Genomic DNA, 14,074 nt, shown 5'->3' with positions numbered 1-14,074 from the left:
CTCCAGGGGGTTGGGGTGGGGGCTCATCACAATGTTAAAACTTGAGTGTTTCTGCTAGCCTCTGTAGGAGCCCCACTTCCCTGAAAAGCCTCAACCAAGATCCAGCAAGGCAGCAGAAATGTGGATAGGAAAATCCAGGCTCCTATAGAGCCTCAGCTACAAGGGAGCTGAGATTAACCTGGCCCCCTGGAAAATTCTGGTTCCAGGATCCAGGAAAGGCTCTGTAGCTGGCCTGTAATAAAACCATACATGTAATTAATGTAATCCAAAGGCATTGGAAAGCTCGGGGTTGACGGGAGGCTCCCATTCCCATAGCCAGGAAAGAGTGCTTGAGAAGTTGACATGCAGCCTCTGTGCCAGGTCATGAAAATCAGCGTAAGCGCACTTACACAGATGATAAAAACCCAACAAGGAAGTTTGGCAGTAAAACTTAATGGCCTATCAAATCACAATCAGGACACTAAAACGCAGTGGGCTGGAGTCCTGCTCCTGCTTTATAACTCCTCCTCTGGCTGTCCCGCAGCCCACACAGCCAGGACATCCTGAAGGCCAGGCCCAGGAGTCCACCCATGACCCCGGTCTCTAGAGGAAGTGGGTGCCAGCAAGGGAGATGTTTGCTTGGCCAGACCTTTCTCCTCTTTGGGGCCCTGGCCAGTCTCTTTGTCATAAACTCTCTTAATAGAAGTTTATTGCTTAGCCTTCGTATCTTGTTCAGGGAGCAGAGGGAATTGATGCTGTAAGCAAAAGCCAAGACTGCTCTAGGGTATGAATGAGAAGCTGTAGAACAATATCCACAGATGTTGGGGATTTCCAGAGATGTTTTTCAGACCTTGTGAGGAGCAGCAGAAATGTGTACGTGGTGGTGGGGAGGGGAGGGTACGTGCACAGTAACTGGCTTGGCTGCCAGTTATACTGAATAGGGCGATTTGGTCAAACTGACAACTATTCAGGTACAGGCATGACCGTTGCCCCAAAAGAATTTAGTCCGGTTAAAGCTGATGTGCACAGGTGCAAACCTGAACAATGTAGCCGTGAGGTTAATTGATCCAAAAAGTGTGTGGAGTATCATCCTCAGTACCAGGGATGTGATGGTGAGCTGCACAGCCCGCCGAGCCTATGAGGAAGTCACATTCCAGACGCGATGGACAGGTTCAAATCAGCAGATCCGTCCAACTGTGTTGAGTACAGTTGAGACAATAAACAGGATAGCGGAAGAGAGCATGACGTGTGAGGCTCCTGCGGGTTCGATGGTGAGAGAATTTCTCCATGGAAGCGAAATTGGAGCTCAGGCCTGCTGACGTGAAGTGGTCAGCCGTCCCCAGTCCTGGGGGAAAGATCGTGTTCCAGGTAGCCGTACGTGAAGAGCCCTGAGGTGGATGCGAGCTTGGTCTGATAGAGGAGAGCGAAGGCCGCAGGCTGCAGCATGGAGGACGGGAGGGAGGTGACCGGAGCTGAGGTTGACGGTCGGAGAGTCAGGTGGTGTGGCCATCTGAGAATTGGGATTCCGATCTACCTGTGACGGGAGGCCATTGCGAAGTTTTAGCCAAGGGAGTTTGATCAGATTTACGTCTTGAAAAGATGTCCTGGGTGCTCCTAAATATCAGAAGACAGCAATAGAACAGTCACAAGGCAGTCCAAAATTAAATGCCTCAGAAATGCATGAATAAGAAGTACTTTGTGAGTGGAAGAGGAGTGGGTGTTTTGGTGGGGTGGAGTGAACGGAAGACTCAAAGCTTGATAGGGACTCTGTGGAGAGGCCTGGTCCTTCAGGGCAGCGGCAGTGATGGTGAGGAGCGGGTGCTGCTGGACAGAAGGACTTTGGAGAAAGGGTCGGGGGAGGGGGCTCGTGTGGACACAGCAATGGGAACTCCAGCCCAGAAGGTCCACCTTAATCCCATATTGGGGCCCCAGGTTTATCACTTCATCTCTCAGAGCTACCATTTCTGGCTCTAACGAGCTTTGTCTTACCGGTCTCGTTGGGCTGCTAAATAAAGGGTGTGGAGACGCAGTAAGGAGAGACACAGGAGCCTGGGCTGGAAGTTCAGGAGAGAGGCATGAGCACAAGCTAAAGAGTCTGGACTTCTGTGGCATATCCTCTGTCTCTCCTTCCTCTGTCCATGACAGACCTTTCCTCCCAGTGAACGAGCTCTCAAGCTCAGAGTCCATCTCTGGCCCACCACTGGCAGAAGCTGGCCTGTGATACGGAGTCTATTTGCCACCTCAGCAGGGCAGGGCCTCAAAGGGCCAAAACCTGATAAAGGTATGAAGGTGAATTTTCTCATCTTCAGGGGTCCTGCCATATTGACTGGGATATTTTGGAAAGAAATCGTGGTTTTGTGTCAGAGGCAATGGCTGGCTTTTCTTTGTCTCTCCTCCCCCATCCCCACTCCTTCCCACGGCCCACCTTGTCCGCGGGCCCTGCTGGCACTGGCCTGAGCGCAGCATTCATATGGTGTTTAGGGGAGAGGCCAGGGCTGCATCTCTCTGCCTCCCCTGCCTTCTCTGGAGGCCACTTGGAGCCTTGAGGCCAGGTCTTTTTAGGCCTGCCCTGGTGTTCTCCCTGCGGCCTCCTGGGCTGAGTGGGTCTGACTCAGGCCACTCACTTGCTCCTCTCCAGGGCACGCTGAATCTTGGGTGACAGTTCAGCCTCAGGACTGTCTCTGAGCTTCCTTTTCTTGACTTGCCTTCGTGTAAGGTGAGCCTCTACTCCGTCAGTCAGGGAAGGCCAGCCTAGCAGCAGGAGAATGGGGGTAAGTCTCCTGGGGCAGGTTGCAGGGAGCTGTCAGCCTGGACATAGACCCAGGGGGAGTCCCCTCCTAGAGTTCTAGAACCCCTTCATCCCAACCATAAGCTCCCACAGAATGACTTATTCCTTTGATTTTAGTGAAAACCAAAAAAAAAAAAAAAAGTTCATTTTAGTATATTCTATGTTATGTCAGTAGAATCTTCCCTAAAATATCTCATTACTCCTGACACATGGGTCAGCGTGAAAGGGACACCCGTGGGGACAACTCTGTGTGCCTCTGTCCTACCTCCAATGGGAAAGTGAATGCCCCAGAGTCGGTCCTCGTCTGCCTTGGCTTTTTTTTTTTTTTTTTTTTTTTTTATTTATGATAGTCACACACACAGAGAGAGAGGCAGAGACACAGGCAGAGGGAGGAGCAGGCTCCATGCACCAGGAGCCTGACGTGGGATTCGATCCCGGGTCTCCAGGATCGCGCCCTGGGCCAAAGGCAGGCGCTAAACCGCTGCGCCACCCAGGGATCCCTGCCTTGGCTTTTAACCGGGGAGCCAGTCAGGGGGTTGGGTCCCCATGAAGTTATACCTAAATTTGGACTATTTATGCATTAGTGTGGGAGAAGGGGAGAAGCAGCTTTATTAAATTCTCCAGTGTCAGTGATCCAAGAAGGCCTGGAGACCCAGCCTGAGCCAAGGAAGACATTCCTCCCTTGTGCTGCGGTGGGTCGCCGCCACCTGCAGGGAGTGTGGGACAGGCCTGCATGGTGTCCCGAGCGGGGCCGCAGGCCACGTGCTTTCCGTCTGGGGGAGGCACTGCACGCTCCCTCTGCTTCAGGCCCATCCTGTGAAATGGGCGTCTGTGGTCGTTCCTGAGAATCTGCCTAGAATCTGTGGATGAAATTGTCTCTTTGGGGAGAACACATTTTCAGTTCCAACCAACCAACCAACCTACCACAACGAAACAAAACACCCTTTGTAACCCGATGGCTCAGAAAGTAACAAATGGTTTGTGATAGCACTACATGTTTACTTCTGGAAAACGACATTCTTGCGTTTCAAAGTCATGATGACCTTGATACCCCTACGGTTCACGGGGTCCTCAGTGGGCTCCAGTCAGACCAGGAGCTCAAAGCTGTCGCTCATCCTTGGGCCCATTTGAGAAGGACCGTCAGGCTGGTGCAGCCGAGAATCGTAGCTGCTCCCTGGGCCGGCCTCCATCAGGGACGGTTCCACCCATGATCATCTCGTGCCGCCCGAGTGCTCCGTCCAGAGGCGGGGCGGACAGCTCTCCGGCCTGGGACCTGGATGATGACGTACAGTTTCTGCTGTCACTGTGGGGTGCGGGGTGCAGCATAGCCACTGTTCAACCCCTTGTCCCTAGAAGGGATGGGTCAGCAGACTGAGGACGCTGGGAGTGAGCAGGAGTGGAAGGGACATGGTCCCTGGTGGCACCAGGACTGAGCTCTGGGGAATGACCTGGAGGAGATAGGAGCTCTTGCCTCGGCCGGGTGCTCACATAGGAGCCAGAAGCCATTTCCGTAGCTTCCAGTGGCTTCTGGAGGCTGTGGGAAGTCCCCTCGGCTAATCCTGGAGAGTCTGTCTGCCTCCCTTTGCCCCAAGTCAGTCGTGAGCATTGCGGTGCTGACGGCTTCCACACAGCAGCACCCACCATGAGAAGGCAGAGCTTGGCCCCTGCCTTCTGCTTGGCCTGCTTCCTGCCTGGCCTCCACACCGCCAAGGTCCCTTTCAAGCCATCTCGAGCCTCACCCAGTCTGCACCTCCTCGCTTCACGGCCCTGCAGCATTAGAAGCCAGAACGTGGGATCCCTGGGTGGCGCAGCGGTTTGGCGCCTGCCTTTGGCCCAGGGCGCGATCCTGGAGACCCGGGATCGAATCCCACATCGGGCTCCCGGTGCATGGAGCCTACTTCTCCCTCTGCCTGTGTCTCTGCCTCATTCTCTCTCTCTCTCTCTGTGACTATCACAAATAAATAAAAAATTAAAAAAAAAAAAATAGAAGCCAGAACGTACTGTCCACGTACAGGGGCAGCTGGGGGGCTCAGTGGTTGAGCATCTGCCTTCGGCTCGGGTCATGATCCTGGGGTCCTGGGGTCCTGGGATCGAGTCCCGCATCGGGCTCCCCGCAGGAGAGAGGGCTCCCCTCTGCCTGTGTCTCTGCCTCTCTCTCTCTCTCTCTCTCTCTCTCTGTGTGTCTCTCATGAATAAAAATAAATAAAATCTTTTTTTTTTTTTTTAACTTTTTTTTTTTTTTTTAATTTTTATTTTTTATTTATGATAGTCGCACAGAGAGAGAGAGAGAAGCAGATAGGCAGAGGGAGAAGCAGGCTCCATGCACCGGGAGCCTGACGTGGGATTCGATCCCGGGTCTCCAGGATCGCGCCCTGGGCCAAAGGCAGGCGCCAAACCGCTGCGCCACCCAGGGATCCCAAAAATAAATAAAATCTTTTAAACAAAGAAAGCAAGCAAGCCATGTACAAATGTCCTGACATCACTTATCGAAGTGCTTGTTTGCTTTTCAGTGTATCAGGTCTTATTATTCATGACATTACTGCATTTGTGTGGTGGTGAGGAGAGGACAGAGTGGTCTTTATACCAAGAGAAAGGCATTTGGAAATGACTGGTCACATCCCTGTGCCTACCGTATCATGCGCCCTCCCGTGCGGGGATAACCGGAATGTATTCTTGCTTCTGTGAAGGCTTATTCCCAGGTCAAGGCACAGATCCCCTTCCGCCCTGCGGTGGGGTGATGACAGCCATAGTGGCACGAAGCACACGCTGCCTGTGGCCACGGCCTGCAGCCACATGGCTCTGGTTCTCCGCCTAGGTCTGCAACCTCTGGCTGTGTATGTGGCCTCAGCCAGTCGCCCACTGTCTTGTGTCTTAGTTTTCTCATCTGTAAAATGGAGATCATGTGGTTTATACCTTGTAGGGCTGTCGTGAGGCTTAGAGCAGTGCCTGGCACACAGGACCTATCTATATATGTTCCCAGGATTTTTTATGTGGTTACTTCATTTTTGCCTCTTGCGGTCTTTCCCCTTCCCCCACCGAGTGGATTAGGGAAAAGATTTCTTTCCCCTGAGCTGGTGCTTCTTTTCTCTCAGGTACCCCTGGTGTCTGGGAACAGGGCCCAGCTGTCTTCCAGAGGCGGGGGACCTCACTGGAGCCTCCGTGCCATGGGGATGGTTTCTCTTGATTTTTTTTTCCCCCCACAGGGTGTGGACACTGTAAGAAAATGAAGCCAGAGTTTGAGAATGCAGCGGAAGTCCTCCATGGAGAAGCAGACGTAAGCTTCCTCTCCTTGACCTCCCCCTGCCATTTTCCTTTAAAGAATCAATGACAGCGACCATCCCGGTGACTTTGCCCTGCAAGCTCCACAGCCACTGTCCTGGTCCCTGGAGGTCTGCAGTACTAAATTGTCCCCAAGTACACGTCTTTGATAGGTTGGGCCCCTACCAGGGATGAAGGGGTGCAGAGAGACTATAGGGTCGTGTTCCCACTGCCAGCTATGGCTCTGGGGTGAAGCCCCCAAGTTCACCTTCTTGTCTCTGGGACCGTAGCTGTGGGGAACAGCCGTAGTTTGCGCAGCCTGATTGCTGGGGCAGATTTAAAAGTCCCATTTCAGCCCACAAATGAGAAATAATAGACATTCCAGCAGACATATCCTGGGATATATGAGCCCAGGGGGCCAGCTGCCCCCACCACCACCCCAGTGAAGTGCTGGCGGGTCCTGGGTGGGTTGGGGGCTGGCATCTGGGCTCCTCTTCTGCCAACACCACATCTGAGGCTGTCATGCATGGTTGGCCTCTCCCCCATCCCAGAGCTCTGGTGTCCTTGCAGCTGTCGATGCCACTGTCAACAAGGCCCTGGCAGAGAGATTCCACATCTCCGAGTTTCCTACACTGAAGTATTTTAAGAATGGAGAGAAATACGCAGTGCCTGCGCTCAGAACAAAGAAGAACTTTATTGAGTGGATGCGAAAGTAAGTTTGGTGGTCTCAGTAGCACATCCGGACTTGTGGCCGCTGGAGCTGGCTTAGAGGACACAGAGTAACCCTTTGGGGCCGCTGGCCTTGGCTCCAGGCCACGGGAGCCGAGGCAGACTTGACTTCCCAGTCCTAAGGCCACCTCTGGTGTGCAGGCCACACGTCCTCATCCAGCATGTCACTGGTAGCCCTCCCGGGTGCAGTTTCACTGGTACCTGTGCCAGCGGGTGGCGTGTCTCTCTTCTCGGAGGACCCCCGTTCCCTGCGTCCCAGCCCCAGGCTTATCGTGGTGTTTTATTCCCTCTGCTTTGAATGGCCAAGGGTCGCACACAGCTCTTGACACGCAGAGCTGGACTCCTTCAGGCCCAGGCGTGCTGGGGGTTGACTAGGCCACCGGTAGTGTCCGTGAGGCAGCCTGCAGTGGTTCGGGCTTGCGAACACGGAGAGCTCCCTCAGTCTGGGTAGTAGTTTGCCGACTTCCCACAACAGGTGATGCAGAATTAGGGCCTTAACAGCAGAAGTTTATTTCCTCACAGTTGCACAGACCAGAAGTCCAAGATGAGATGTCAGCAGAGGGGGTTTCTCTCCTTGGCTGTCTTCTTCCTCTCCGTGTCTTCACATGGTCTTCCCTCTGCATCTGTGTCCTAACCTCCTCTTCTTGGAAGGACACCAGTAAGATTAGGGTAGGGCCCACCCCAGGGACCTCTTTTTTTTTTTAATTTTTATTTATTTTTGATAGTCACAGAGAGAGAGAGAGAGAGGGGCAGAGACACAGGCAGAGGGAGAAGCAGGCTCCATGCACCAGGAGCCCGATGTGGGATTCGATCCTGGGTCTCCAGGATCGCGCCCTGGGCCAAAGGCAGGCGCCAAACCGCTGCACCACCCAGGCATCCCCCCAGGGACCTCTTTTTAACTTAATTATCTTTCTAAAGACACACATCTCCGAATACAGTCACATTCCAAGGAACGTGGGGGCTGGGACTTCAACATGTGGATGGGGCGGAGGAGAGGGTCACCCTGCAACTCAGCCTGGAACAGCCTACAAGTCCAGAGGACCTGCGTAGCCTCTTAATTACTGGCCCAAGGACTTCCTACTCACCCAGGGTCTTTGGAACCTGCAGTTCTTAGCATCTCCCTGTCCTGTGAGAGAGGGGGACCATCATACAGGTGCCCGGGGAAGTGGAGGAAGCCCCAGGCCTTGCTTGAGAGGCAGAAATTGTTAAGATGTAGTTAAGGAGACGTTGTCCTGTCCACACTCTTCCCCTGAGTGCTAGCCCGAGACACACACACACACGCACACACGCACGCACATATTGCTTGAATATTTGAGAATATTTCCTCATTTCAGCACAGGGGCGGGGAAGATAAAGCAAAAGAAGACCTATTCCAGCCTTTGCAGAGGTCCCTGCTACGTGGCATAATGATGCCCATGTGAGAACCCGCGCTTGAGTCACAATATGACCTGAGAGTCATGCAAAATAGCAGCGTCTAGATTGAGTTATTTAATAGGACATTTGTGCTTACACTTGGGTGTGCATATGTGTCACCTTGTCTGCAGGTGCTTGTTTAAAGTGCAGATTCTGGGGCTGCTGTCCCTGAGGCTTTGATTCAGGAGGTGGGAATGGAACCCTCAGCCATGGTGTTTTGAGAAATAACTCGCTTATAGAAAGGGAGCAAAGTTACCACTGGGTTTAGGAGAGACTCCTGGGCAGAGGTGAGGACACTGGCAGGGTCCTGGTCTCCGCGCCTCCCACTTGGTCCTGTTCATCCCTGGGGGTGGCTTCAGTGGTTCACTCCCAGAAGAGCCAAGGTACTCACCCTTTTGGACCTCTTGGCATGAGAAGCAGGTTGCTATCCACACCTGCCTCTCTAGCCTCCTTCTGGAGGCTTCTGGTGCCAGGGCTGGTACACTGGGGGGATTAGCAGGGTGGGGGTTCAGGCAAGTCCCTGGTGCTTGCACTTGTGGTTAGAGAGCCGAGGGAATCAGGAGTGGCCTGGATGCAGGTAGTGAGCACCGAGGACCTGTGTGCCTTCCGTGCGCCGTCCCTGCTGCTGAGTGCCTGAAAAGCTCTTAGGGAGAAAAGCATGGACTTTGGAGTCTGAGAGCCCTGAGCTTAGATCATGACCTCGGGCCATTTACTTGACCCCACTACACCCCAGTTTCCCATCTGCAAATGGAGACAACACTTTCCCAAAGACTTGTCTAGAGAATTAAAGTAGACTACTGCTTGGCATGGTGGTAGTGTGGCCATATTCAGAGAAAGGAAGCTGTTTCTATTATCGATGCCAGCTGTTCTGTGACGCTCTAGCAGACAGTGTCGCCACATAAGTGGGAATACCTTCCCAGGCTTTGCCAATTGATTTTTTTTTTTATCTGTTGCCCATTTCATCCTCAGATCCTCTGAGGTCAGAGGGGTTTTTTTTGTTTTGTTTTGTTAAGATTTATTTAGTTGAGAGTGAGAGAGAGTGCACGTGTGTGTATGGATGGGGGAGAGGCAGAGGGAGAGACTCCTCAAGCAGACTCCCTGCCGAGCGGAGAGCCCGACGTGGGGCTCAGTCTCACTACCGGTGAGTAAATGATCTGAGCCAAGACCAAGAGTCAGAATCTCAACCTACTGAGCCACCCAGGCACCCCGAGGTCAGCGTTTTCATTCCTGTTTCCTTGATGAAGGAACTTAAGTTCAAGAGGTTATGGGTCTTGCCTAGAGACAAATAGTCATTCTTTTAGGAGCTCGGAAAGAATCCTTAAGCAGAGCACGAACAGCAGATAGCTACACGCTGACTGAGGCTGGTCACCCCGGAGCAGGGTGAGCAGTGTTGGGCGAGGCCGGTGGTGTTCCCAGCCTCATAGACAAGTGGCGTGCTGCGGGTGACTGCAGGCCTGCCTGGGGGGGCAGGAACCCAGGCACAGGAGCTTCTGTACGCGTGGCAAGATGACCGCTGACGCCTGGAGAGGCTGTCCCGCCCTACAAGGGGCTCAGGACTTCTGTACCTTTACACAGTGGCCTCCTGATAGACTCCTCATAGGGACCCAGAGTCTCTGCTGATGGCACAGATTTGTTCATGCCTACGCTCAGCTTTTAAATTACATTTTAGAAAGGATGCAAAGTGATTTCTTCTCGTGCTCCTCTGGGTCCGGGTGGAAGTGCTTGCCCAGACGCAAGGCTCTCCTTATGACTGTCTCCTCTCCCCCCTCCCACACCTGTAGCCCTGAGGCCCCTCCACCCCCAGAGCCCACCTGGGAAGAGCAGCAGACCAGCGTGCTGCACCTGGCAGGGGACAGCTTCCGGGAGACGCTGAAGAAGAAGAAGCACACCTTGGTCATGTTCTATGCCCCTTGTAAGTAGCTGGGGGGGAGGGGTGCTCACCATGGCGTGAGGTGAAGGGGTGGGCCCGCCCAAACCAAGAAGATCCTCCCCAGGGACCAGGGCAGCCCCATGGACTCTGGCCCATCTCTGCTGTGAACAAGGCTCCCCGGTGTCATTCAAGGCCGAGGTCCTTGAAAATCCAGGGCCTCCTTCTATCAGGTCTGTCAAGGTGTCTCCCTCTTTCTGGGGAGCTGTTCTCACATCAGTCCTAAAGCCCTCTGCTTCTATATGTGGCAAGAACCTGCCATAAAATTATTCAGTCTCCTCATGTCCCTGGAATCTTCTAGGCTACCTGCCTCCCACTTGCCACTTCCTTCCACCCTGGGGCTCCCTCCATCCCACCGGGCACTGACTTTGCCTTCAAACCTTGGAGTTTACAGATGCCTGGGTGGCTCAGCAGTTGAGCGCCTGCCTTCGGCCCAGGGCGTGATCCTGGAGACCCGGGATCGAGTCCCACATCGGGCTCCTTGCATGGAGCCTGCTTCTCCCTCTGTCTGTGTGTCTGCCTCTCTCTCTCTGCGTCTCTCATGAATAAATAAATAAAATCTTAAAAAAAAAAAAAAAAAAACCTTGGAGTTTAGCTAGCCCATTTTGGCCCCCGTTCTCATCTTCCTGAGCATCCCCAGCCCAGCCCCATCCCCGACCTCCCCATGTGGCTTTGAGGCCATGGGGTTTGAAGCTGTGGGAAAAGCACATCACATTCTTCTGAGCTAGCTTCCCCTCCTCGATCCTCATTTTAATCAGTTTAAGTTGAGGAAGTGACATGTATGTTCGTGACCTTTGGTTTTTTTGTGCTCCGTTTTGAAGTTAATTGATACTTAAAAGGGAAGGCTCCTGAATTCCCCACTCTTCTGGTGGCCTTGTCTCCCTCCCCTAGGTTATAGCTCAGCTTAATGGAGTGGGGATAATAAAGCTCTCTGCGGAGAAGCCAGGCAACTCCATCTAGTCATAAACCCGCTTGCTTGTAGCCAGGCCTCCTGTTGGCTCCTCTCCTGCCCCACTTTTCAAGTGTCAATAATCCATAATGTCTCTCCTCCCCCTTGCTTTCCGGGAGGGGCTGCCTCCTGCTGGCCGTTCCCAGCCTCAGACCTCTGCCCCCCTGGCAGCCAATGTGTCCCTCTGATTTTTGCCTTTTCTTTTCCACTGGGAGTGGGACTCGGGCTCTTTCTTGTGGAGCTTCTCGCCGTCTCATCTGTACTTAGAACATGCCTAGAAGGCTGAGTGGGTTCTAAGGAGCTGTCTTCCATCTGGGCAGAGTGGGGTGTGTAGGACCGAGAGCAGAGGATGCGTGACCTACACGAGGCCTTAGAGCAGTGTATGGACAGAGGCCTCCCTGCAGCCTGGGCTGGTGCTCTTTCTGTCGCAGACGTAATTTAGAGAAGAGGCGCTTTCTCAGTAGCAGGGAAAGCCTGGCCACAGAAGTTGAGGTCCTTGACCAGCTACTGAGTGGATTTTAGAACATCCAGACTGGGATGTCTGGGTGGCTCAGCAGCTTGGCACCTGCCTTCGGCCCAGGCTGTGATCCTGGAGACCCTGGATCGAGTCTCTCATTGGCCTCCCTGCAGGGAGCCTGCTTCTCCCTCTCTCTGCCTCTCTCTCTCTCTCTCTCTCTCTCATGAATAAATAAATAAAATCTTTTAAAAATAAATACATACATACAAACATACTTTGCCCTAGAAATGCTCTGCTCTTTCCCCCAGGCCTCTGGGGTCAGGACTCCTACCCCCTGGGTAACGAACTCCCCCTCACAGAACCACTATGTGCTGGGTGGTATCTGGGGCCCAGGATACAAGGGAAAGAGGCCTGGTCCCTGCTTAGCCTCAAGGGCCTCGCAGTCTACTCTGGCAGGAAACAATACATCTTCATGCTTATTTGCATATAAAGAACCTAATACTACAGGAAGGTCACACACCTGATGAGGTCGGTATACAGTAGAAGCAAAAGCCAACCCCCATAGCCTTCCCCAGTCTCCTTCTCTCCCCCCTCCGGCCTCCCTGCCCCACTTCCCACCTCCCCACATGTCCTCTCCCCCGCCCCCTCCCACCTCCTGCTTCTCCAGTTTCTACACAAATCTTCCTCTGCCTGTTTCACTGTTCTCTCCGGTTCCAAGCCCTCCCTGCTGCCGCCCCCAGCCTTGCTTTCAGTGGCCCAGTCCTGGTGACCCCTTCTTAGGCCAGCTTGCCAGAGTCTCTAGCATTTTCTCTCTTGTCCTTGGTCTTTGTTTCGGACTCCCCACTCTGGGAAGCTTCTCTGGTTTCCTGCTACACAAAGGTGGTGCCTTTGTAAAGAGCCCAAATTTAAAAAGCGTGCCTCTTCTGGCCTACCAGACACCTCTTGGAAACATCTTCATGCCCTTTTTTTTTTTTTTTAAGATTTTATTTATTTATTCATGAGAGACACAGAGAGAGGCAGAGACACAGGCAGAGGGAGAAGCAGGCTCCATGCAGGGAGCCCGATGTGGGACTCGATCCCGGGTCTCCAGGATCACGCCCCGGGCCCAAGGCGGCGCTAAACCGCTGAGCCCCCCGAGCTGCCCCCATGCCCTTTCTTAAAACAACCTCCCCTCCAGTTATTCACCTCCCTTGCTCTTTCTTTTGGATAATGATAAAATTAGATGCACCAGAAGGTGATTAACCTGAGACCTAGATACTTTAAATTGATGGTAATGGGAATTTGCACTAGGCTAACAATTACCTTTATACTTTCAGTAAGCAAAGAGCTTAAAAAGGAAAAATTAATAGTGATCCCAGATTGGGGGGGAGGTGATAACGTATTTTCCAGCCAGCCTCATGCTTTAGGGGGCATCCATGTCGCACTCCCAAGAGACTTGTAGGTGCAACAGGGATGGTGCTCTGACAAGCCTTGTCAACCAACACTCTGTGACCTCTAAATGTTTGAGAATGTATGAACCATCATTCCTTCATAGTGTGAAATTTTCCTGAATTTGAGCTATTTTTCCCTCTGCTGGGTCAGATGAGTAAAGTGTTCATATAATTACCATTGAGGCAATTAAATCATCCATTAGCATCTATCACAAGTGAGGCTATGCTAGGCGCTCTGTTGCATTCGGCTGTGATAGAGCCCATAACCAGCCCGGCTCTCTTCTCTACACCTGCAGTGGATGCTGGGAAAATCCCTTTACTGCGCCTCCCCGTCACCGTCCAGCTCCCAGGCAGGCCGGATGGGTGGTCGCGCCCACCTCAGGAACTGGCTCAAGTGCTAAATTCATATTTAAGTTGCAGCTTAGCCTTGATTTGGCTTCACAAAACTCTTTGAAACGCCAGTCATTATTATCTTATTTTGAAGAGAGAGGAAGCAGATGAGGAAAACCATTTCCTTTCCACGCCTTGGCTGGCCCGACTCTTCTCCAGCTCTCCCATGGGGGCATTTGGCCTCGCCCACCTGTGTTTTAATCAGAATTAATTACCACAGTCAGGGAGCTCCTCCCTCAAAGCAGTTCTGTTCTCCTGGCAGTTGCGCTCAGTGTCTGGGGGATGGCGGGTTGGCATCAGCTAATGCTGAAAGGGGGCCTGTGATGCCAGGTGACAACAGCACCACTGTCACTCTCAGGGCCTCTGGAGTTGATGGGCCTCTTCCCTCGGTCAGGAACCCAGGCTCTGAGAAGCGTCGGGGACTCCCTGTAGCTTGTCCTCCTCTTAGCCTGACCTCAGCTCTCCTGCCCCTGGATCCAAGGTTCAGGTTGCTTGTAGAGCAGAGGGTAGAAGGGCAGCATGAGGACCGGGGGCTTGGTTTGGCTGCTTGGTCTGGGCTGGAGATTTGCTGGGAATGGAGAAGCTAGCGGGAGAACGTGAGCAGTGGAGGTTTGGCGGTGGATGGAGGAGGGGGGCTGGTTGCCCCTGCTTCCGCTTGCCCCAGTCCTGTTTTCTCAGTCATGACATAGACAGATTCACCATTGTCCCTAGGAGACAAGAAGGGGACTTTGTAACAGGCTCCGAGAATCCTGAG

General features: G+C 53.0%; 1 protein-coding gene across 1 annotated transcript in view; it reads left to right on the top strand.

Moving 5' to 3' along the window:
* PDIA5 (protein disulfide isomerase family A member 5) overlaps positions 1 to 14,074 on the top strand; it is a 95,738-nt gene that overhangs the window by 73,902 nt on the left and 7,762 nt on the right. Inside the window, exons 12-14 of the mRNA XM_072812416.1 lie at positions 5,971 to 6,041; positions 6,577 to 6,737; positions 9,949 to 10,079. Of these exons, the coding sequence (XP_072668517.1) occupies positions 5,971 to 6,041; positions 6,577 to 6,737; positions 9,949 to 10,079 (363 nt within the window). The remainder of the gene's footprint in view (positions 1 to 5,970; positions 6,042 to 6,576; positions 6,738 to 9,948; positions 10,080 to 14,074) is intronic.

Source organism: Canis lupus, chromosome 35, assembly GCF_048164855.1.
Source record: "Canis lupus baileyi chromosome 35, mCanLup2.hap1, whole genome shotgun sequence".
Classification (NCBI taxonomy): domain Eukaryota; kingdom Metazoa; phylum Chordata; class Mammalia; order Carnivora; family Canidae; genus Canis; species Canis lupus.
Note: the sequence above shows the minus strand (reverse complement) of the source record. Positions and strands in the feature narration are given on the sequence as shown.